Here is a 22,103-nt window from a genome sequence, read left to right as displayed (position 1 = left end):
TGGCTATCCGTAAATTTRWAAAACAAGAAAATGTGCTGTCTGCTTTGCTTAATATAAGGAATTTGAAATGACTTCTACTTTTACTTTTGATACTTAAGTATATTTTAGCAATTATATTTACTTTTGATACTTAAGTACATWTAGAACCAAATACTTTTAGACTTTTACTCAATTAGTATTTTACTGGGTGACTTTAACTTTCTATTAAGCTATCTATGCATTTACTCAAGTATGACAATTGGGTACTTTTCCATCACTGTATTATTTTAGAATTTTCATTGCTTTCATCAGATTGAAGTAGTGTCCAGCAAAGTATACTGCATCAAAAAAGCCTACAATGCCTCATCAAGATACAGTTCTAAACCGACCGTGTCGCACTCCAGTCCAACAGGTGGCGATAAAGTCGTGCACCCCCAATAACATCAAGGCGAGTGRATGTCATTTCCGGTTTTTCTGTTTCGTACACTCGGTGTATATTGTGTAATTTATTGATAATATAAACATGTTGATATTAAATCAATCAATCACTAAATCACTTGTAATACACAATAAGTAGAACTACTCTAGATGAGGTGTAGAAAAGTGATAGCATCTGAAAACAATTATAGTAGTAATATAGTAATGGTGCAGAAGGTAATACGTGCATTAAACCCAAAACTAACTGGTAAATGCACCACCTAGCCTCGTGTTCACCTGGTTTCTCTTTTTAATTTATTTCACCTTTATTTAACCAGGTAGGCTAGTTGAGAACAAGTTCTCATTTACAACTGCGACCTGGCCAAGATAAAGCAAAGCAGTTCGACACAAACAACACAGAGTTACACATGGAATTAACAAACATACAATCAATATAGTCTATATACTGTGTGTGCAAATGCTTACTGGTGTATTGTTTACATTAAGATATTCAATATACCCAACAGAATACTACTGCAATTTAATTTCAAAATCAAAGTAAGCCCCGTAGTAAAGCAAGGTGTCCAAAAAAGTTATTGATACTTGTATTGTTCCTCTCCACGGAACACATTAGTAAAAGGCGAAAGATTTACGCGACATGAAGAGAAAAAAAAGCGTATGACTAACATTGGGAAGGGATTCAAGGATTTCCCTTTTCCTATTGCGGTAATACTAATCTCGCTGCCCAGAAACAAATCTCGTGCCATGTTCAATGTGTACAGTCATAACTATGTAATGCATAACATTAGGATAGTAAAAKATATATTCCTGTTTTAATATATTACAGTGGAAAACAAAATTATTTTACACGACGTGCATGATGGGTAACTACAAACGCATGCGCAGTTGGATTTGCACTTGCTTAACGGCAGGTGGCACTCTTGTGCTGATTTCGCCGTTCGTTTGAGGCTGTCAGGTTCTGAAATCAACCWCGTATCATTGAAACCCAGCTTTAGTTCCAAAGAGAAAAATTATAATGTAAAATGAAATAAACAACAACTGGGTCATTTTATCTTAGGTAAAGTCGAAGTGTCCCCACCAAGATCTTAGAATGTTTAKCATGATAACTTTTAATGACAGAGATTATGGAGGAATTTCTTTCTCTACCTGTCTGATCATGATTCRGTGCAGCACATATTTACACTGAACAAAAATATAAATGCAACATTCAAAAATGTCKAAGATTTTACTGAGTTACAATTCATATAAGTAAATCAGTCACTTGAAATTAATTAATTAGGCCTTAATCTATGGATTTCACATGACTGGGAATACACATATGCATCTGCTGGTCACAGYTACACCACATGGACAAAAGTATGTGGACACCTGCTCGTCAAACATCTCATTCCAAAATCATGGGCATTAATATGGAGTTGGTCCCCTCGTTGCTGCTATAACAGRCTCCCCTCTTCTGTGGAGGCTTTTCACTATATGTTGGAACATTTCTGCCAGGATTTGACTCCATTCAGCGACAAGAGCGTTAGTGAGGTCCGGCATTGATGTTGGGCAATTAGGCCTTGCTCGCAGTTGGAGTTCCAATTCATCCCAAAGGTGTTCGATGGGGTTGAGATCAGGGCTCTGTGCAGGCCAATCAAGTTCTTCCAAACCGATCTCAACAAACCATTTCTGTATGGACCTCATTTTGTGCACGGGCAMTGTCATGATGAAATAGTAAAGGGGCCTTCCCCAAACTGTTTCCACAAAACTGGAAGCACAGAATCGTCTAAAATGTCATTGTATGCTGTAGCGTTAAGATTTCCCTTCACTGAAACATGAAAAAGCCCCAGATCATTATTCCTCCTCCATCAAACTTTACAGTTGGCTCTATGCATATGCTCTTCAGCACTCGGCGATCCCGTTCTGTGAGCTAGTGTGGCCTACCACTTCACGGCTGAGCCGTTCTTGCTCCGAGACGTTTACACTTCACAATAACAGCACTTACAGTTGACCGTGTCAGTGTTAAGAACCTGAACACGCTGTCGTACACGTCAATCCAGAGCATCCCAAACATGCTCAATGGGTGACATGTCTGGTGACTCTGTAGGCCATGGAAGAACTGGGAAAAAATATTTCTTCCAGTTATTGTGTACAGATCCTTGCGTTATGTYGCCTTGCACTATCATGCTGAAACATGAGGTGATGGCAGAAAATTAATGGCACGACAATGGGCCTCAGGATCTCGTCACGGTATCGCTGTGCATTTAAAATTGCCATTGATAAAATGCAATTGTTTTCGTTGTTTGTAGCTTATGCCTGCCCATACCATAACCCCACCGCCACCATGGGGCACTTTGTTGACATCAGCAAATCTCTCACCCACACAACGCCATACACGCCGTCTTCCCATTCAGTTGAAACCTGGATTCATCCGAGAYGAGCATACTTCWKCAGCGTTCCAGTGAACATCGAAGGGGGGCAGTCGGTTACACCGCCWAACTGCAGTCAGGTCAAGACCCTGGTGAAGACGACGAGCACGCAGATGAGCTTCTCTGAGAACGTTTCTGCCGGTTCGATTGTGAAAACCCACAGTTTCATCAGCTGTCTGGGTGGCTGGTCTCAGACGATCCCGCAGGTGAAGAACCCAGCTAGACCAGTTCAAACGTTTAGCTAATAGTAATACAGATACATATCTTGCTAAAATACATAGCYTACATCACGCATAGGTTTTCAATAGGCCTAACCGATCTGTTTGTCTAATCCTTTCTCCTTCCATCTGTCTAGACCCCTAGCTACTCACTCGGTCTGCTGCTGTGGATATTCGCCCCGCGCTGCTTGTGGCTCACGAGTAGAGGTGTCTGGACCAGAAAGACCCAGAGCCCTCACAGATTAGAGGGAAACAAGAGCTCAGTCAGTCAACAAGTCAGGACAAAAAGCAACTTCAAGAACTGCAGTCTGATATCTCCCCTTTCCATTCCATCCTGCTGTTGGGAACCAGTTGAAATCTCTCCGGGTTCAACCACTGACAGTAAACAACCAAATTTGGCATCTCAATGATGTGCCAAGTTTTTTCTCAATTTTATTACTATATTACTCCATATTACATGTACAATTTACATGTGGAAATAAAGAATGCACTTTAACCACAGGCTAAATCTAAACAAATGGAACATTAACTTTAMCAGATCTGCAAAACACTGACAGGTTGCTTCCAGGTAGGAGATGTACAAAAAGTAATGTACAAAAACAGTCCAATTTAGACACGTTTGTGTATCTCCAACATGTGCAAGTAAAGAAAGTGCACTAGATAGAAGATGACACCAGAAACAGTCAAGGAAGACATAGCCCTGTGTGTGTACTGTGAGTACAGCCTCTCTTTATTTATAGATCACTGATCAGGGAACTAAAGATGCCTTTTTGCCACACAGGAAACGGTCATGTTTTCTTCCTCTTGGGCATTCTCCTCATGGGTTTGTCGTTAGTGTGTTCCATAGTGTGAATTGTCAGATGCTTGGTTAATATATTTCTGTCGCTAAAACATTCGTCACATACTGTGCACACAAAGCTTTCTCCCCTGTGTGGCTCCTCATGTGCAATTATGGATTTCCACTCTGATTGAACACTTTGCCACACTGATAAGGATCCTCCCCTGTGTGAGTCCTCATATGTCTCTTCATTTTAGTACTCTTGTTGAAATTTTCACCACAAACATGACAAAACTGTGCTCCAATGTGAATTTTAAAGTGATTGATCAAACTTTATGTGGACTCAAATCTTTCTCCGCACATACCGCAAAAATGTTATTCATCCCCTTTATGCGCTTGCACATGTTTAAATCAAAGAACCCATTTTGTTAAAAGACTTCCAACACACCTTACAACTAGGACCAGCATGACCTTGACCGGTCGACTTCAGCTGGGACATAGACTTCCTGCCACACTTGATCTTATGGGAGCTTTGTCCTCCATTCTCCATCCATTCAGGTCTTACACCCTGAGCTGCGAAACAGTAGTAGCTGGATGTTGGTTCTGTTTCTCCATAGCTCTCTTCATCCGACACTGTTTCAATCTGTTCATTTGAGTCTCTTATTAGAGAATCCATCTCTCTGTTTTTCTCAATTGGGGCATGGTAAAGATGTAAAGACTGAGTAGGGTCCTCCTGGTCATAGTCACTTTTCTGACAGAGATGATTGAACAAGTCTTTGAGCCCTCACTGCTGCTCGATCATCCTATTTTTCCAACTTAATTGAGGAAAATAAGAACAATCTGAAATTTCTTTTTGATACTGTCGCAAAGCTAACTAAAAAGCAGCATTCCCCAAGAGAGGATGGCTTTCACTTCAGCAGTAATAAATTCATGAACTTCTTTGAGGAAAAGATCATGATCATTAGAAAGCAAATTACGGACTCCTCTGTAAATCTGCGTATTCCTCCAAAGCTCAGTTTGTTGCCTGAGTCTGCACAACTCTGCCAGGACCTAGGATCAAGAGAGACACTCAAGTGTTTTAGTACTATATCTCTTGACACAATGATGAAAATAATCATGGCCTCAACCTTCGAGCTGCATACTGGACCCTATCCAACTAAACTACTGAAAGAGCTGCTTCCTGTGCTTGGCCCTCCTATTGCATAATAATAAACGGCTCTCTATCACCGGATGTGTACCAAACTCACTAAAAGTGGCAGTAATAAAGCCTCTCTTGAAAAAGCCAAACCTTGACCCAGAAAATATAAAAAACTATCGGCCTATATCGAATCTTCCATTCCTCTCAAAATGTTAGAAAAGCTGTTGCGCATCAACTCACTGCCTTCCTGAAGACAAACAATGTATACGAAATGCTTCAGTCTGGTTTTAGACCACATCATAGCACTGAGACTGAACTTGTGAAGGTGGGAAATTACCTTTTTAATGGCGTCAGACCGAGGCTCTGCATCTGTCCTCGCGTTCCTAGACCTTAGTGCTGCTTTGATACCATCGATCACACCTTCTTTTGGAGAGATTGGAAACCCAAATTGGTCTACACGGACAAGTTCTGGCCTGGTTTAGATCTTATCTGTCGGGAAAGATATCAGTTTGTCTCTGTGAATGGTTTGTCCTCTGACAAATCAACTGTACATTTCGGTGTTCCTCAAGGTTCCGTTTAGCCACTATTGTTTTCACTATATATTTTACCTCTTGGGGATGTCATTCGAAAACATAATGAAACTTTCACTGCTATGCGGATGACACACAGCTGTACAATTCAATGAAACATGGTGAAGCCCCAAAATTGCCGGTCTCTAGAAGCCTGTGTTTCAGACTAAGGAAGTGGATGGCTGCAAACTTTCTACTTTCAAACTCAGACAAAACAGAGATGCTGTTGTTCTAGGTCCTAAGAAACAAAGAGATCTTCTGTTGAATCTGACAATTAATCTTGATGGTTGTACAGTCGTCTCAAATAAAACTGTGAAGGACCTTGGCGTTACTCTGGACCCTGATCTCTCTTTTGACGAACATATCAAGACTGTTTCAAGGACAGCTTTTTTCCATCTACGTAACATGGCAAAAATCAGAAACTTTCTGTCCAAAAATGATGCAGAAAAATGTATCCATGCTTTGTTACTTCTAGGTTAGACTACTGCAATGCTCTACTTTCCGGCTACCCGGATAAAGCACTAAATAAGCTTCAGTTAGTGCTAAATACGGCTGCTAGAATCCTGACTAGAACCAAAATTTGATCATATTACTCCAGTGCTAGCTTCCCTACACTGGCTTCCTGTTAAGGCAAGGGTTGATTTCAAGGTTTTACTGCTAACCTACAAAGCATTACATGGGCTTGCTCCTACCTATCTTCCGATTTGGTCCTGCCGTACATACCTACACATACGCTACGGTCACAAGACGCAGGCCTCCTAATTGTTCCTAGAATTCTAAGCAAACAGCTGGAGGCAGGGCTTTCTCCTATAGAGCTCCATTTTTATGGAATGGTCTGCCTACCCATGTGAGAGACACAGACTTGTCTCAACCTTTAAGTCTTTACTGAAGACTCATCTATTCAGTAGGTCATATGATTGAGTGTAGTCTGGCCCAGGAGTGTGAAGGTGAACGGAAAGCTCTAGAGCAACGAACCGCCCTTGCTGTCTCTGCCTGGCCGGTTCCCTCTCTCCACTGGGATTCTCTGCCTCTAACCCTATTACAGGGGCTGAGTCACTGGCTTACGGGCTCTTCCATGCCGTCCCTAGGAGGGGTCGTCACTTGAGTGGGTTGAGTCGCTGACGTGATCTTCCTGTTTGGGTTGGCACCCCCTTGGGTTGTGCCGAAGCGGAGATCTTTGTGGGCTATACTCGGCCTTGTCTCAGGATGGCAAGGTGTGGTTGAAGATATCCCTCTAGTGGTGTGGGGGCTTGCTTTGGCAAAGTGGGTGGGTTATATCCTGCCTGTTTGCCCTGTCCAAGGGTATCATCGGATGGGGCCACAGTGTCTCCTGACCCCTCCTGTCTCAGCCTCCAGTATTTATGCTGCAGTAGTTTATGTGTCGGGGGGCTAGAGTCAGTCTGTTATATCCGGAGTACTTCTCCTGTCTATCCGATGTCCTGTGTGAATTTAAGTATGCTCTCTCTAATTCTCTTTCTTTCTTTCTTTCTTCTCTCTCTCGGAGGACCAGAGCCCTAGGACCATGCCTCAGGACTACCTGGCATGATGACTCCTTGCTGTCCCCAGTCCACCTGGCCGTGCTGCTGCTCCAGTTTAACTGTTCTGCCTGCGGCTATGGAACCCTGATCTGTTCACCTGACGTGCTACCTGTCCCAGACCTGCTGTTTTCAACTCTCTAGAGACAGCAGGAGCGGTAGAGATACTCTCAATGATCGGCTATGAAAAGCCAACTGACATTTACTGAGGTTCTGACTTGTTGCACCTCGACAACCACTGTGATTTATTATTTGCATGCTGGTCATTTATGAACATTTGAACATCTTGGCCATGTTCTGTTATAATCTCCACCCGGCCAAGCCAGAGACGGGCCACCCATTAGCCTGGTTCCTCTCTAGGTTCTTCCTAGGTTTTGGCCTTTCTAGGGAGTTTTTCCTAGCCACCGTGCTTCTACACCTGCATTGCTTGCTGTTTGGGTTTTAGGCTGGGTTTCTGTACAGCACTTTGAGATTATCAGCTGAGTTAAGAAGGGCTATATAAATACATTTGATTTGATTTGACTGGGACCCTTCCAAAAGACCACGAAGCAACTCCTCGTGCCTTCCAATGGTGTCTCCGTGGGAGGAGACTGCTTTGCAGAGCTGGTCCTATCTGCTGGGTCCGTCATGGCCAGTCTGTACTATCAAGGCTCAGAAGACCCAGATGCAGACAGTTTCAAAGTAACAAAAGTGTATTACAAAAATTGGGGGGCAAGCAAACGACAGGTCAATYGCAGGCAGAGGTCAGTAATCCAGAGCAGAGTCAGAAAGGTACAGAACGGCAGGCAGGCTCAGGSTCAGGGTCAGGGCAGGCAGAGGTCAATTATCCAGGGTGGTGTGACAAGGTACAGAACAGCAGGCAGGCTCAGGGTCAGGGCAGACAGAATTGTCAAAACCGGGAAAGCTAGAAAACAGGAACTAGAGAAAGACAGAAGCACGGGGAAAACGCTAGTATGCTTTTTGTCCTGTTGAACGAACTGGCAACAGACAGTAGATAGCCACTAGGTAGCCTAGTGGTTAGAGCATTGGACTAGTAACCGAAAGGTTGCAAGATTGAATCCCCGAGCTGACAAGCTAAAAATCTATCATTCTGCCCCTGAACAAGGCAGTTAACCCAGTGTTCATTGGTCGTCATTGAAAATAAGATTTTGTTCTTAACACTTGAATAGTTAAATAAAGGTAAAAAWCAGAACACAGGTATAAATAGCCTGGGGATAATGAGGGAGATGGGTGACACCTGGAGGGGAGTGGAGACAAGCACAAAAACAGGTGAAACAGATCAGGGTGTGGCAATTGGCACTAAAACTGAATTACGAGACAAGCTGTCAAAAGGGCTTATACCAAAGAGGAGGAAATAGCCTACTGTCAATCATTAATGTATATATTTCTGTAATTAACTAATAGAAACAGGGTAATATGAAAGAAACAAAGTTCATCACTTGTAATATACAGTACATTTAGAAAGTATTCAGACCCACTGGCTTTTTTATTCTAAAATTGATTACATGTATTTTCTTCCTCATCAATTAACACACAATACCAAATAATGACACAGCGAAAACAGGTTTTTAGAKATTTTTGCACATTTATTACAAATAAAATACAGAAGTACCTTATTTACATAAGTATTCAGAACCTTTGCTATAAGACTCGAAATTGAGCTCAGGTGCATCCTGTTTCCATTGATCSTCCTTGAGATGTTTCTACAACTTGATTGCAGTCCACCTGTGGTAAATTCAATAGATTGAACATAATTTGGAAAGGCACACACCTGTCTATATAAGGTCKCACAGTTGACAGTGCATGTCAGAGCAAAAACTAAGCCATGAGGTCGAAGGAGCTGTCCGTAGAGCTCCGAGACAGGATTGTGTAGAGGCACAAATCTGGGGAAGGGTACCAAAACATTTCTGCAGCATTGACGGTCCCCAAGAACACAGTGGCCTCCGGCAGCAGGTAGCCTAGTGGTTAGTGCGTTGGGCCAGTAACCGGAAGGTTGCTGGATTGAATCCCCGACCTGACAAGGTAAAAATCTATCATTCTGCCCCTGAGCAAGGCAGCTAACCCACTGTTCCCCGGGCGCCGTGGATGTCGATTAAGGCAGCCCCCCTGCACCTCTCTGATTCAGAGGGGTTGGGTTAAACGCGGAAGACAGATTTCAGTTGAATACATTCAGTTGGACAACCAACTAGGTATCCCCCTTTCACCCATTCTTAAATGGAAGAAGTTTGGAATCACCAAGACTCTTCCTAGAGCAGTCCTCCTGGCCAAACTGAGCAATCAGGGGAGAAGGACCTTGGTCAGGTAGGTGACCAAGAACTGTATGGTCACTGACAGAGCTCCAGAGTTCCTCTGTGGAGATGGGAGAACCTTCCAGAAGGACAAKCATCTCCGCAGCACTCCACCAATCAGGCCTTTATGGTAGAGTGGCCAGATGGAAGCCACTCCTTAGTAAAAGGCACATGATAGCCAGCTTGGAGTATGTCAAAAGGCACCTGAACAACTTTCAGACCATGAGAAACCAGATTCTCTGGTCTGATGAAACCAAAATTGAACTCTTCAGCCGGAATGCCAAGCATCACGCCTGGAGGAAACCTGGCACCATCCCTACCGMGAAGCATGGTGGTGGCAGCATGTTTTTCAGCGACAGGGACTGGGAAACTAGTCAGGATCGATGGAAAGATGAACYGAGCAAAGTACAGAGAAATCCTTGAAGAAAACCTGCTCCAGTGCGCTCAGGACCTCAGACTGGAGCGAAGGTTCACCTTCCAACAGGACAACGACCCTAAGCACACAGCCAAGACAAAGCAGGAGTGGCTTTAGAACAAGTCTCTGAATGACGCTCCCCATCCAAKCTGACAGAGCTTGAGGGTCTGAAAACTTATGTAAATGTGATATTTCATTATTTATTTTTTTATACATTTGCAAATAATGTTTATATAATCCGTTTTATAATAAGAATGTAATGTAACAAAATGTGGAAATATTCATGGGGTCTGAATACTTTCCGAATGCACTGTATAAATGTTATAGCGACTGAAAATAATTATAGTAGTAATAGAGCAGCAAAGCTGCAGAAAGTAATACGTTCATCATCAAACACATAACTAACTTGTAAATGCACCACCAAGCCTCGAGTCCACCAGGTTTCGCTTACTGAAATAGTGTTTACAATGAGATATTCATATCCTAAATGTTAATACCTAACTGCACACGTCTGAGATTACACTTCACAATCCGAAGGAAGCCCCGCTGTAAAGCAGTGCATCAAAAAATTCGTTGATACTCATAATGTTCCTCTCCACGGAAATCTTTAGTAAAAGGCGAAAGATTTATGCGATCTGAAGAGAAACCAGAGTTTACTAGCGATTCCAACGCAACATTGGAATGGGATTCAAGGACTTCAACTTCACTTCAAGGACCTTTTCCTATTCCGGTAATACTAATCTCGCGATCCAGAAACACATCTCGTGCCCTGTTCAACGTGTACAGTCACGACTATGTAATGCATAACATTAGGATCGTAAAACAATATGCCTGTTTTAATATATTACAGTGGAAAACAAAAACCATTTCACATGAAGTGCATCATGGGTAACTATAAACGCATGCGCAGTTGGATTTGCACTTGCTTAACGGTGGCACTCTTGTGCTGATTTCGCGGTGCGTTAGAGGCTGCCAGAGGTTCTGAAATCAACCACGTATCATTGAAACCCAGCTTCAGTTCCAAAGAGAAAAATTATAATGTAAAATGAAATAAACAACTGGGTCATTTTATCTAATACAATGTAGAATTAACTCCACCAAGATCTTAGAATGTTTACCATGATAACWTTTAATGACAGAGATTATGGAGGAATTTCTTTCTCTACCTGTCTGATCATGATTCCGTGCAGCACATATTTACACTGAACAAAAATATAAATGCAACATTCAACAATTTAAAACGAGTTAAAATTCATATAAGTAAATCAGTCACTTGAAATTAATTAATTAGGATCTATGGATTTCACATGACTGGGAATACACATATGCATCTGTTGGTCACAGATACACTACATGGCCAAAAGTATGTGGACACCTGCTCTTCGAACATCTCATTCCAAAATCATGGGCATTAATATGGAGTTGGTCCCTCCTTTGCTGCTTTAACAGCCTCCACTCTTCTGGGAAGGCTTTCCACTATATGTTGGAACATTGCTGTGGCGACTTGCTTCGATATAGCCACAAGAGCGTTAGTGAGGTCCGGCACTGATGTTGGGAAATTAGGCCTGGCTCGCAATTGGTGTTCCAATTCATCCCAAAAGTGTTCGATGGGGTTGAGTTCAGGGCTCTGTGCAGGCAGGTCAAGTTCTTCCACACCAATCTCGACAAACCATTTCTGTATGYACCTCACTTTGTGTACGGGGGCATTGTCATGATGAAAGAGGAAAGGGGCCTTCCCCAAACTGTTGCCACAAAATTGGAAGCACAGAATCGTCTAGAACGTCATTGTATGCTGTAGCATTAAGATTTCCCTTCACTGGAACTAATGGGCCTAGCCCGAATCATGAAAAACAGCCCAAGACCATTATTCCCCCTCCATCAAACTTCACAGGTAGCAGGTAGCATTCTCCTGGCATCTGCCAAACCCAGATTCTTCCGTAGTACTGCCAGATGGTGAAAGCGATTCATCACTCCAGAGAACGCGTTTCCGCTTCTCCAGAGTTCAATGGCGGCGAGCTTTACACCACTCTAGCCGACGCTTGGCATTGCGCATGGTGATCTTAGGCTTGTGTACAGCTGCTCGGCCATGGAAAKGCATTTCATGAAGCTCCTGACAAACAGTTCTTGTGCCAACGTTGCTTCCAGAAGCAGTTTGGAACTCGGTAGTGAGTGTTGCAACCGAGGACAGYCGATTTGTACACGCTTCAGCAGTCGGCGGAACCGTTCTGTGAGCTTGTGTGGCCTACCATAACAGCAGTTACAGTTGACAGGGGCAGCTCTAGCAGGGCAGAAATTTGACAATCTGACTTGTTGGAACAGTGTCATCCTATGACGGTGCTACGTTGAAAGTCACTGAGCTCTTCAGTATGTGCCATTCTACTGACAATGTTTGTCTATGGAGATTGTATATCTCTGTGCTCAATTGTATACCCCTGTCAGCAACAGGTGTGCTGAAATAGCCAAATCCACTAAATCAGGCTGTTGATTGTGGAATGTTGTTCCACTCCTCTTCAATGGCTGTGCGAAGTTGCTGGATATTGGCGGGAACTGGAACACGCTGTCATACATGTCGATCCAGAGCATCCCAAACATGCTCAGTGGGTGATATAGCTGGTGAGTATGCAGGCGACGGAAGAACTGGGACATTTGACATTGTGTACAGATCCTTGCGACATGTGGCTGTGCATTATCATGCTGAAACATGAGGTGATGATGGTGAATGAATGGCACGAAAATGGGCCTCAGGATCTCGTCACGGTATCTCTGTGGATTCAAATTGCCATCGATAAAATGCAATTGTGCATTTGCCCACTGAAGTTGGTTACGCCACCTAACTGCAGTCAGGTCAAGACCCTGGTGAGGACGACGATCACGCAGATGACCTTCCCTGAGACAGTTTCTGACAGTTTGTGCAGAAATTATTCAGTTGTGAAAACCCACAGTTTCATCAGCTGTCCGGGTGGCTGGTCTCAGATGATCCCGCAGGTGAAGAAGCTAGATGCAGAGGTCCTGGGCTGACGTGGTTACACATGGTCTTCTGTTGTGATGCTGGTTGGATGTACTGCCATATTCTCTAAAACAATGTTGGAGGTGGCTTATGGTAGAGAAATTAACATGACATTCTCTGGCAACAGCTCTAGTGGACATTCCTGCAGTCAGTATAGAATGCTACATTGAACCCTCTACTAATCTGAGCAAAATACACAATTAATATCCACATAACATCTGCAGAAACCATGTTCATGGATTTCTGTTTTACACATCATTGTGTATGCTGTGCAGTGAGAGCACCTATGTTTTGCCTGGTTAAAAAAAAAATGCATCATGGTAACATTCTGTATTTTGTAATTAGTGTTCCAGAAGAGGCCTGAGGTGAGAAACTTCACCTGTCCCAGTTGAGGAAATGAAGGTCGATCAGAGACAGACATGAGCTTCTGGGTTTGGTGCAAGGCTGCTAGACTTGTCCTGACAGAGCAGAAAACATATCTGTGAAAGGGGGCAACAAGACACATTCCACAAGCGCTCAAGTAGTGAGATCACTTTAATAAGTCACAAAGATGGTCAGAAAATGGCAGATGCTACAATGAGCAGTTGTACAACCAGACAAACATAGTACAGTATTTTGTAACACAACTGGCAAATACAGGCATCTCTGCTGTAAGGCTGTCTTGAAAGATATAACCTCTGCTTTCCTTCTGGTTACTTAAATCCCATTGTGCTGAAACTGTAATTCCTGAGTCACTCAAACACTTCCATGAAGGTGTCTTCAGTATTTGACAAATTACGAGAATACTTTTGTTTAGAGATATAAATTGATCATGGAATTTAAGACTCCTTAACACTCACACAACTCATGTAGCAGCAGTAATAAAAACGACTTTGAAAGAAAGTACAGAACGTATTCTCCACYATTATCATACATCAGGTCATCATGACGCAATAGTTTCATGTTTCCAGTCAAATCTGTTTCTCAATTCTCTTCATGGTCTATAAAAAAAATGGATTTCTTTCCTGACTCTGAGGTACAAATGTAAACAGAGGTTGTTTAAGGGCCTTGTTTTGTAATCGTCACCTAAATGCTTCCACGTGTCAGGTTAAAACATCATGCGTGAGAAAACATAGGAGACACCGGAGTTGAATATTGGCGATGGCAGTTATTTTAGTACCGGTCACAGTAAAACAAATAGAAAAACATTTGTTAGACTTTTGAAAATACAGATTAGTACTAGAAGTACTTCATGAAGACAATAGCATGGTGATGGTCAAACCTTATTTCAATTTCAAGAGCAAATCAGCAAATCAGGATTTAGATGTTATGCTCATGTACACGCACACACATACCTGTTCTCAGTACTTAATATTTCCCTACACACACACACACACACATCAGAAAGATGGGTATTTACCTAGCTATGCAGACTCTCGCTTTGGTTAACCACACTAATAGCAAGGTTGGTGATTATGTGTGTTCCTTTGGGGATGGAAATGCATACCAGGKTACGCCTCAACCTAGGATGATGTCTACTCGCTGGATAAACAGGAGGCGTCGCGCCTTTGCCCTACCCCAGAGAGGGGCATGAGCTTGGCTCTGCGGTATCATTTGGTCATCAGTTCATACATAAATATAGTCTTTGTCCTCTTAATATCAAAATAAGGCATGTTTCACACCCCCAAAATATTTTTGTCCCTGGCTAGACAGCGAGATTTCATCAGTTCTCCAGTCTACGTCCCTCTCTGCTGACCCCAATGGCAGAGGGTGGTATAGCATTACGCAGTTGAGCGAAGGGGCAGACGAGCTGGCCTCATATCAGATAGCCTTGARGTCCATGAGGTGGCTGTGCTGGGCTCCCTGCCTCTGGGCCTTGACGCCCTGRAGTCTGCGGCCGTGGAGGGTGAAGCGGGACCAGGCCATTAGCTGCAGCAGGGCGCATGAGATGGGCACAAACACCAGCAAGTAGAAACAGCCCTGGCGCAATGGAACAGTGGAGCTCGCTATGTCCAAGACAGGGGGTGCTGCCGCAGAGTCCTGTACAGAGTTTCTCTCAAAGATATCGTAGCCTGGAAAGAAATCGACAGATTAGAATAAATAACAGGCATGAATTTGTGGGAATCCACCTAGAGTAAGGTTAGTGAAATTGGTTTGATTCTAGTTCATTCACAGTGGCAGATTTCTACATTTCCATCATCAAGGAGCCTTCATTAAAACAGGCTTTTGCCCTCCACTGTCCATATAAAGTATACCTGTGTAGACACACAGCAGCCAGGTGCCGATGAGAGGGGCGAAGGTCTGGCCAGGCTTGGTCACTAGGGCCACCATGCCGAAGAGCAGCGCCGACGCCGCCTGCTGGCGCCGGTTCACCACAAAGTCCTCGTCCACCAAGTCCGTGATAACCAGGTTCAACAGCTTGCAGGTGCCCTCCGTAAACACTCGGTTACTGAGGGAGGGGGGAGAAGGATATTTCAGAGCCGTTACTGATGTGTTATCACTGTTTCCAACTGCTAATATACAATGATGTGGATTCTGCATCAGATTTTCCTGAGCGGGAGTTTAAAAATAATAATAATGTTTAAAGATAATAATACGGGTCAAGGCATTTATATGAAGTCCGAAACCAAGAGCCTCTCCCCCACTCCGACTTTATCTCAGAGTACACTATGAAAACAATGGCACTGTGCCAAGAGGACAAGTGGTAGGCTGCGCCCAGCCACTGCCAGCCTCATGTTGATAAAGGGATTGGTCGTCTTGGCTGACAACACTCAGCCAGATCCAATGCAAACAGAGCCACACAAAACAAGTATTGGAAAAACCCACTGGATCCTTGATATGAAAATAACTTCCATGACCTTGATATCTAAACTGTGTGTGTGAGTACCTGGCAATGAAGATGCACAGCAGGTAGACCTGGTCGGCCCCGGCCAGCAGCATGGCCACACTGAGGGCTAGCTTGACCAGGAACAGCCAGCGGATGACCGTGTACACCCCGTAACGCTGGCACAGGGTCAGGAAATACAGGTTGTTCAGGTGGGGCGCTATGTAGGAGATCCCTGTGAGGAGTTGAGAGCAACTGTTAGTGGACGGTAAATAAACTCAGCAAAAAAAGAAACGCCCCTTTTTCAGGACCCTGTCTTTCAAAGAATTCATAAAAATCCAAATAACTTCACAGATTTTCATTGTAAATGGTTTAAACACCGTTTCCCATGCTTGTTCAATGAACCATAAACAATTAATGAACATGCACCTGTGGAACGGTCGTTAAGACACTAACAYCTTAKAAAGATGGTAGGCATTTAAGGTCACAGTTATGAAAACTTAGGACACCAAAGAGGCCTTTCTACTGACTCTGAAAAACACCAAAAGAAAGATGCCCAGGGTCCCTGCTCATCTGCGTGACCGTGCCTTAGGCATGCTGCAAGGAGGCATGAGGACTGCAGATGTGGCCAGGGCAATAAATTGCAATGTCCGTACTGTGAGACACCTAAGACAGCGCTAGAGGGAGACAGGACGTACAGCTGATCGAGGGGTGATGGTCGGATTCGCGTTTATCATCGAAGGAATGAGCGTTACACCGAGGCCTGTACTCTGGAGCGGGATCGATTTGGAGGTGGAAGGTAAGTCATGGTCTGGGGCGGTGCATCACAGCATCATCGGACTGAGCTTGTTGTCATTGCAGGAAATCTCAACGCTGTTCGTTACAGGGAAGACATCCTCCTCCCTCATGTGGTATCCTTCCTGCAGGCTCAAACTGACATGACCCTCCAACATGACAATGCCACCAGCCATACTGCTCGTTATGTGAGTGATTTTCTGCAAGACAGGAATGTCAGTGTTGTGCTATGGCCAGCAAAGAGCCCGGATCTCAATCCCATTGAGCACGTCTGGGACCTGTTGGATCGGAGGGTGAGGGCTAGGGCCATTCCCCCCAYAAATGTCTGGGAACTTGCAGGTGCCTTGGTGGAAGAGTGGGGTGACGTCTCAGAGCAAGAACAGGAAAATATTGTGTAGTCCATGAGGAGGAGATGCACTGTAGTACTTAATGCAGCTGGTGGCCACACAAGATACTGTCTGTTACTCCCCTCTTTGTTCAGGGACACATTATTCCATTTCTGTTAGTCACATGTCCGTGGAACTTGTTCAGTTTATGTATCAGTTGTGGAATCTTGTTATGTTCATACAAATATTTACACATGTTAAGTTTGCTGAAAATAAACGCAGTTGACAGTGAGAGGACATTTATTTTTTTGCTGAGTTTACAAGTATGTAGACAAATAATATTAATTACTAACGATAATAATAATGTTTCCTCACATTCTAAGAACTAATCCTCCCAAAAAAATAAAACACCAATASGAAAAGCCTGGTCCTAGATCTGTTTGTGCAGTTTTGCCTATTCCTATGGTCATTGTCAGACCAAACGTAGACTAGAATAGGCAAGACAGCACAAATAGATCTGGGACCAGGCTATGAAACTAAGCCCATTCTATGAATGAGGCCTTTCCCTGGTCATGAAACATAACCAGCAGTAGTACGCTTGTCTCTTACCCAGCAGAATGGAGCCAGTGGAGGCAGAGATGCTGTCAGAGAGGAGGTGCTCCAGGAACAGAGGGAAGAAGTTGCTGTTGAAGTGACAGTGAAACACCTGGACCAGGTTCATAGAGGCGAACCACATAAAGTTTCTGTGCTTGGAGAGCTGCCTTAGATACTCTCCTAGAGTGACTGGCTTCTCCTGCTGAGTCAGAGGGTTCTGGACAATGCTCAACCTGAGAGAAGGGGGAGGGGGGATTAGTGAAAGGACAATCAGTGTAACACACTACCCAGGGGATTGAGTCTGTAAACTGAGCAAGTGTTACCGTCATCTCCCTGACAGATATACTGTATGAGTGTGTGCACTGTGCAATATTATTAACTCGCAATTAAATTCCACTAGTCTCTTTAAAAATACCATTAGCAAGCAATATCCATGACCAAGGCTGGCATAGGCACCACGGGGTAAAAAGATTAAAGGCTTGATTTGAAGCCATAAGGTGAGTTGTTGGAAGCAAACCCACAAAATATGGGTGTTGTTCAGTTGCCCCTTGCTTGTTAGTGAATAATGTAAACCGAGTGTTTCTCAAGTGCATACATAAATGATCGTGTCACCTACTCTTTGAGTGCCAGCGCCTCGTCCTGCCTCAGACGCGCCTCCTTCTCAAATCGCCTCGTCAACAGGCGCGTCACGGTGGCGAAACCCAGTGCCGAGACGGCCGCCAGCGTCACGCAGAAGAGCCGGAACGAGTGGAAGTCGCCCTTGTCCCAGACGCTGTAGGACAGGAAGACGGAGAGCGAGCCCAGGGCGCTGAACAGCGAGCAGTGGAAGTTGAGGCGCGTGCGGTCGTTGGCCGACACGGCCAGGTCGGCCAGCAGMGCGTTGTGGTTGAGGTCCACCACGGTGAGGAATCCGTCGTACAGGCACAGGCACACTAGGAACTGGATGCCCGGCCGTGCCCATGACACCCAAAAGGCCAGGAACGAGATGGCGAACAGGGGGCCATTCCGGGAGAGGGCCGCCAACCGCTTTAGTACCACCTCTGGGCTGGAGATCTGGGTGCCAGACCTACGATGGAGGAGTGTGAAAAGTGAAAAAATGTTCAGTACAACGGTAAAGACAAACTTCTCACCAACTGTGGCGTTCAACCGTGCTTTCAAGATAGAGTGAGAGAAAGTAAAAAATAGGGAGGGAGCGAGAAAGCGGGAGAGAGCAAGACAAAGATATTTAAAAGGGGGGGGGGGGGGGGACGAGAAAGCGGCACCATTGATTTGAGAAAGAGAGGAAAGAGAACGAGGTCTTACTGTGAGGAGCTGAGGAAGGAGCGGTCACTCAGCCAGCCGAAGAGAGGGTCGTTCAAGCTGTTCCATATCAGAAAAACTGCCTGTGTGGGCAGAGAGAGGGGGAGGAGTTAGTAGAACAGACTAGCATTAAACACCCTAACCCAGGGTATCAGTCATTGTCACACTGTCTAAAGCAGAAAGCTTCCAAAATACAGCCATTATAATAACCCATGGAAAGCAGGAAGTGTCACTCACCTCTCCCACCCAGAAGGAGAGCTTGTCGATCTTGTAAACAGAGACAAAGGTCTCCACATAGTACAGCAGGAAGACGTTGTGCAGGATGGAGACAAAAAGGGCCAGGGAGCCGTAGAGGACTGCAGTGGAGACACCAGTGGAGACAGCTAGCCTGCAGCCCCTCCTACCCATTCTCGTCACTCAGTCASTCTGCTGTTCCGTTCCCCGCCGCTACGCCACGCTCATCGAGTCATCCCACAGACCAGCTGGGGCCCCACCGTACCCACTCCTGRCAGAGCAAACATGTCAATAACCATTTGGAGGGTAGACTAAATGTGGATGTGCGAAGCAGGCTTCTGACCCGAGGACAGCTCATAATAATGGCTGGAATAGAGTGAATGGAATGGCATCTAACACCTGGAAACCACCTGTTTGATACCATTCCACTCCAGCCATTACCATGAGCCCGTCCTCCCCAATTAAGGTGCCGCCGACCTCCTAGGGTGTGAAGTATGAGGTGGGTTMCATTACCGTACAGAGTGGGAGAAGAGCCAGCTTGAGCAAATAGACATGAAGGAACAAGAGTAACACATAGCCTACTTACAAAAACAATAGGCCATGTCTGAACAGGGTAGTCTCCATTACAGAGATCAGGGTAATTTCACACACCGAGGGCCATTCAATGCATTATAAACTGGATCGCAGGGCTGTGTAAGCAGGTGAGGGAGAACAGGCCGTTTCCATGGCGACCCCTACTCTATTCATTAGGTGAGAGTGAAGTTGTTGTGAGCAGTTACACCGTTTCCCAAATGCCCCCCTATTCTCTACACAGTGCACTACTTTTGATCAAAACCCTATGGGCCCTGGTCAAAAGCAGTGTGCTGTATAGAGAATAAGGCACCCTTTAGGACAGCATTCATTTCTCCTGTGTCTCCTCTGGCCCAGCTGGATGACAGGGGAGGGTGTAATCCTATCCTCTGATCACTGCGATTATGGGGTCCGTCTCAGGATACTAACTACACCATTCTCATAAAAGCCATTAGCTGGCCTCTTTCACACAAGAAGGGAGACAATTTAAAAAGATACCAAATCTCTCTCACGCTCATATTCTAGCTTTTGGTCCTTATTTGTTCTATGGTTGGTTTTGTAGGTAGGCCCTCTTTTTACCTGAGGCACACTAAGGTGTAGCCTTGCTTAATCCTCTCAAATGTCAAGAAAGAAAAGTTGCCTTAATTCAATATTGTTATGTTATATCACTTCCGCAAATAATTAGCTCATCTGCTATTTGTTAACTGGGTGGAGCATTGCCTGCAAAGCCTAACAATTATTTTTCCCCKCATATCCTCCTGTGGCCTGGTGGTTTACTGCTGTAGTTTTGCCATCTGTAAAGTGAAGCCTAGAGGCAGTTATTCCCCGCAATTATCCAGCATGATCCTCCCTTCAGAGRACAAGTCTCACATGTGGCATCCAATGGAACAAATATATAGCCTAGGCTCTGGCTACACCTCACAAGCCATGGCCCTGTTCTACCACTATGCCATTTTAAAACAGAAAACAGTCAACTCGCAAAAACAAATTCTAAACAATTACATTTTCTTCAGCTCTCACTAGAGAAACTGCACACAGGGTTCTGGTTAGACTACATTTCAACAAATACAAGTATAGCAAGTGCCAGCTGTGTCTGATCCCATCAGATCCATGCGGTGGAGCTGAACGACTTCGCAGCATTGTACTGTATCACATCTCCAAATGTGATTCCCATCCCAGTCGTCTTAATTGARCTAATCTTCTGGAAACAGGTAGTTTGTGTACAGTATAGTTCAGTGCACCTCTAAATAAGGTAGAACTTAGTTATAATGGATACCAGGGCAGCTCTCACCTGCCTGTAGCGACTGGAGAGGCTTCTTGGCAGAAATAGTAGGTCGTGATTATCAGCCAGTCAAGGCATTGGTAGCTAGTTAGTAACGTTACCTATTTAAATAGAGTTAGCGAGATAGCTGTACACATATAGCTAGCTGTACATATATAACTAGTTAGCTACACAATACGATTGCTGCCCCGTATTAGACATTTGTTCAGTCCTTCCACAGGTTAACGTTAAGTTAGCTGGTTACAGCTAGGCTAACCAGTAACCAACGAGTTAAGTAGCTAGACCTGGCTGTGGTTAGACAGGCGCCTAACCACAAAGACAATGTACTTACTTACCATCATCATTGAATGAAGCCTTTGAAATGAGTGGGAAACCTTGCTAATCAATACAATTTTCAACAGGCGGCTGCTAGCAAGACAGTTTACATTAGTACACGTCACATCAACCTCGCCCACTGGGCTGATCACGAATCGGATTTCAGAAGGGTTTCCCCACCATAGAGATAGATAGAGGACTCATCTTTGTATTTGTGTTATTACAGTGTTTTTGACAGCATGGGCAGCGCCCATTGTCAATTTTCTTCTTCACGATTTTTMTTTTMTTTTTTTWWAAACCTTTTTATAACTAGGCAACAAATTCTTATAACTAGGCAAATTCTTATTTACAATGACGGTCTACCCCGGCCAAACCCGGACGAGGCTGGGCCAATTGTGCGCCYCCCTATGGGACTCCCAATCACYGCCAGATGTGATGCAGCCTGGATTTGAACCAGGTACTGCAGTGACGCCTCTTGCACTGGGATGCAGTGTATTAGACCGCTGCGCCACGATTGGCCGATACATCCTGATGACCAATTTTGACATGACTCCATGTCAACAGGAGGGTTCAGCCAACAATGTCAGACTAGTATTAGACATACTTGACTACTCAGACCTAATAACTGAGGATAGCTTCATATTATTTTTAGATTTTTATAAGGCATTTGACACAGTAGAGCATCAGTTTCTCTTCCACTCCTTTGAGAGACTTGGCTTTGGGGATTTTTTCTGTAAGGCTATTAAGACTCTCTATGCAAATYGMAACAGCTCTATCAAATTGAAATATGGCACCTCACCTAGATTTGAGTTAAAGAGAGGAATTAGGCAAGGTTGTCCTATCTCCCCGTATCTGTTTTTATTAATCACCCAACTTCTTGCAAATTCTTTAAAAAATAGTCCTGTACAAGGTATTTCCATAGCTGGTAAAAAAAAGTATTATAAGCCAGCTGGCTGATGATACTACACTTTTTTTGAAAGACGCTAACCAAATTCCCATATCGATCAATGTGATACAATCCTTTTCCAAAGCGTCTGGTCTATACCTTAACATTAATAAATGTGAACTCATAGCTGTCAAAGATTGTGTGAKACCTTCATATTATGGTATTC

General features: G+C 44.2%; 1 protein-coding gene and 2 non-coding genes across 5 annotated transcripts; all 3 read right to left on the bottom strand.

The window, feature by feature from the left end:
* Positions 1–957: 957 nt before the first annotated feature.
* LOC111978827 (U5 spliceosomal RNA) lies at positions 958–1,074 on the bottom strand. The gene has a single exon (XR_002879231.1). It is a non-coding gene; the product is annotated as a U5 spliceosomal RNA (small nuclear RNA).
* Positions 1,075–10,305: 9,231 nt separating this feature from the next.
* LOC111978826 (U5 spliceosomal RNA) lies at positions 10,306–10,421 on the bottom strand. The gene has a single exon (XR_002879230.1). It is a non-coding gene; the product is annotated as a U5 spliceosomal RNA (small nuclear RNA).
* A 2,868-nt stretch (positions 10,422–13,289) lies between these two features.
* Positions 13,290–21,138, bottom strand: mfsd13a (major facilitator superfamily domain containing 13A). Of its 3 annotated transcripts, none has more exons than XM_024008271.1 (8): positions 21,008–21,138; positions 18,828–19,095; positions 18,594–18,673; positions 17,908–18,357; positions 17,307–17,524; positions 15,640–15,811; positions 15,008–15,201; positions 13,290–14,824 (listed from the first exon to the last, which is right to left on the bottom strand). In XM_024008271.1, exons 2-8 carry the CDS (start codon positions 18,996–18,998, stop codon positions 14,574–14,576), a joined length of 1,536 nt encoding a protein of 511 aa, XP_023864039.1. In that variant the 5' UTR covers positions 18,999–19,095; positions 21,008–21,138; the 3' UTR covers positions 13,290–14,573. The 3 variants fall into 3 exon arrangements, with proteins under 3 accessions (XP_023864039.1, XP_023864037.1, XP_023864038.1); XM_024008269.1 differs by having other exon boundaries at positions 21,012–21,138; XM_024008270.3 differs by lacking the exon at positions 21,008–21,138 and adding an exon at positions 20,686–20,997.
* Positions 21,139–22,103: the final 965 nt, after the last annotated feature.

This window comes from Salvelinus sp. IW2-2015, linkage group LG18 (genome assembly GCF_002910315.2).
Source record: "Salvelinus sp. IW2-2015 linkage group LG18, ASM291031v2, whole genome shotgun sequence".
Classification (NCBI taxonomy): Eukaryota; Metazoa; Chordata; class Actinopteri; order Salmoniformes; family Salmonidae; genus Salvelinus; species Salvelinus sp. IW2-2015.
Note: the sequence above shows the minus strand (reverse complement) of the source record. Positions and strands in the feature narration are given on the sequence as shown.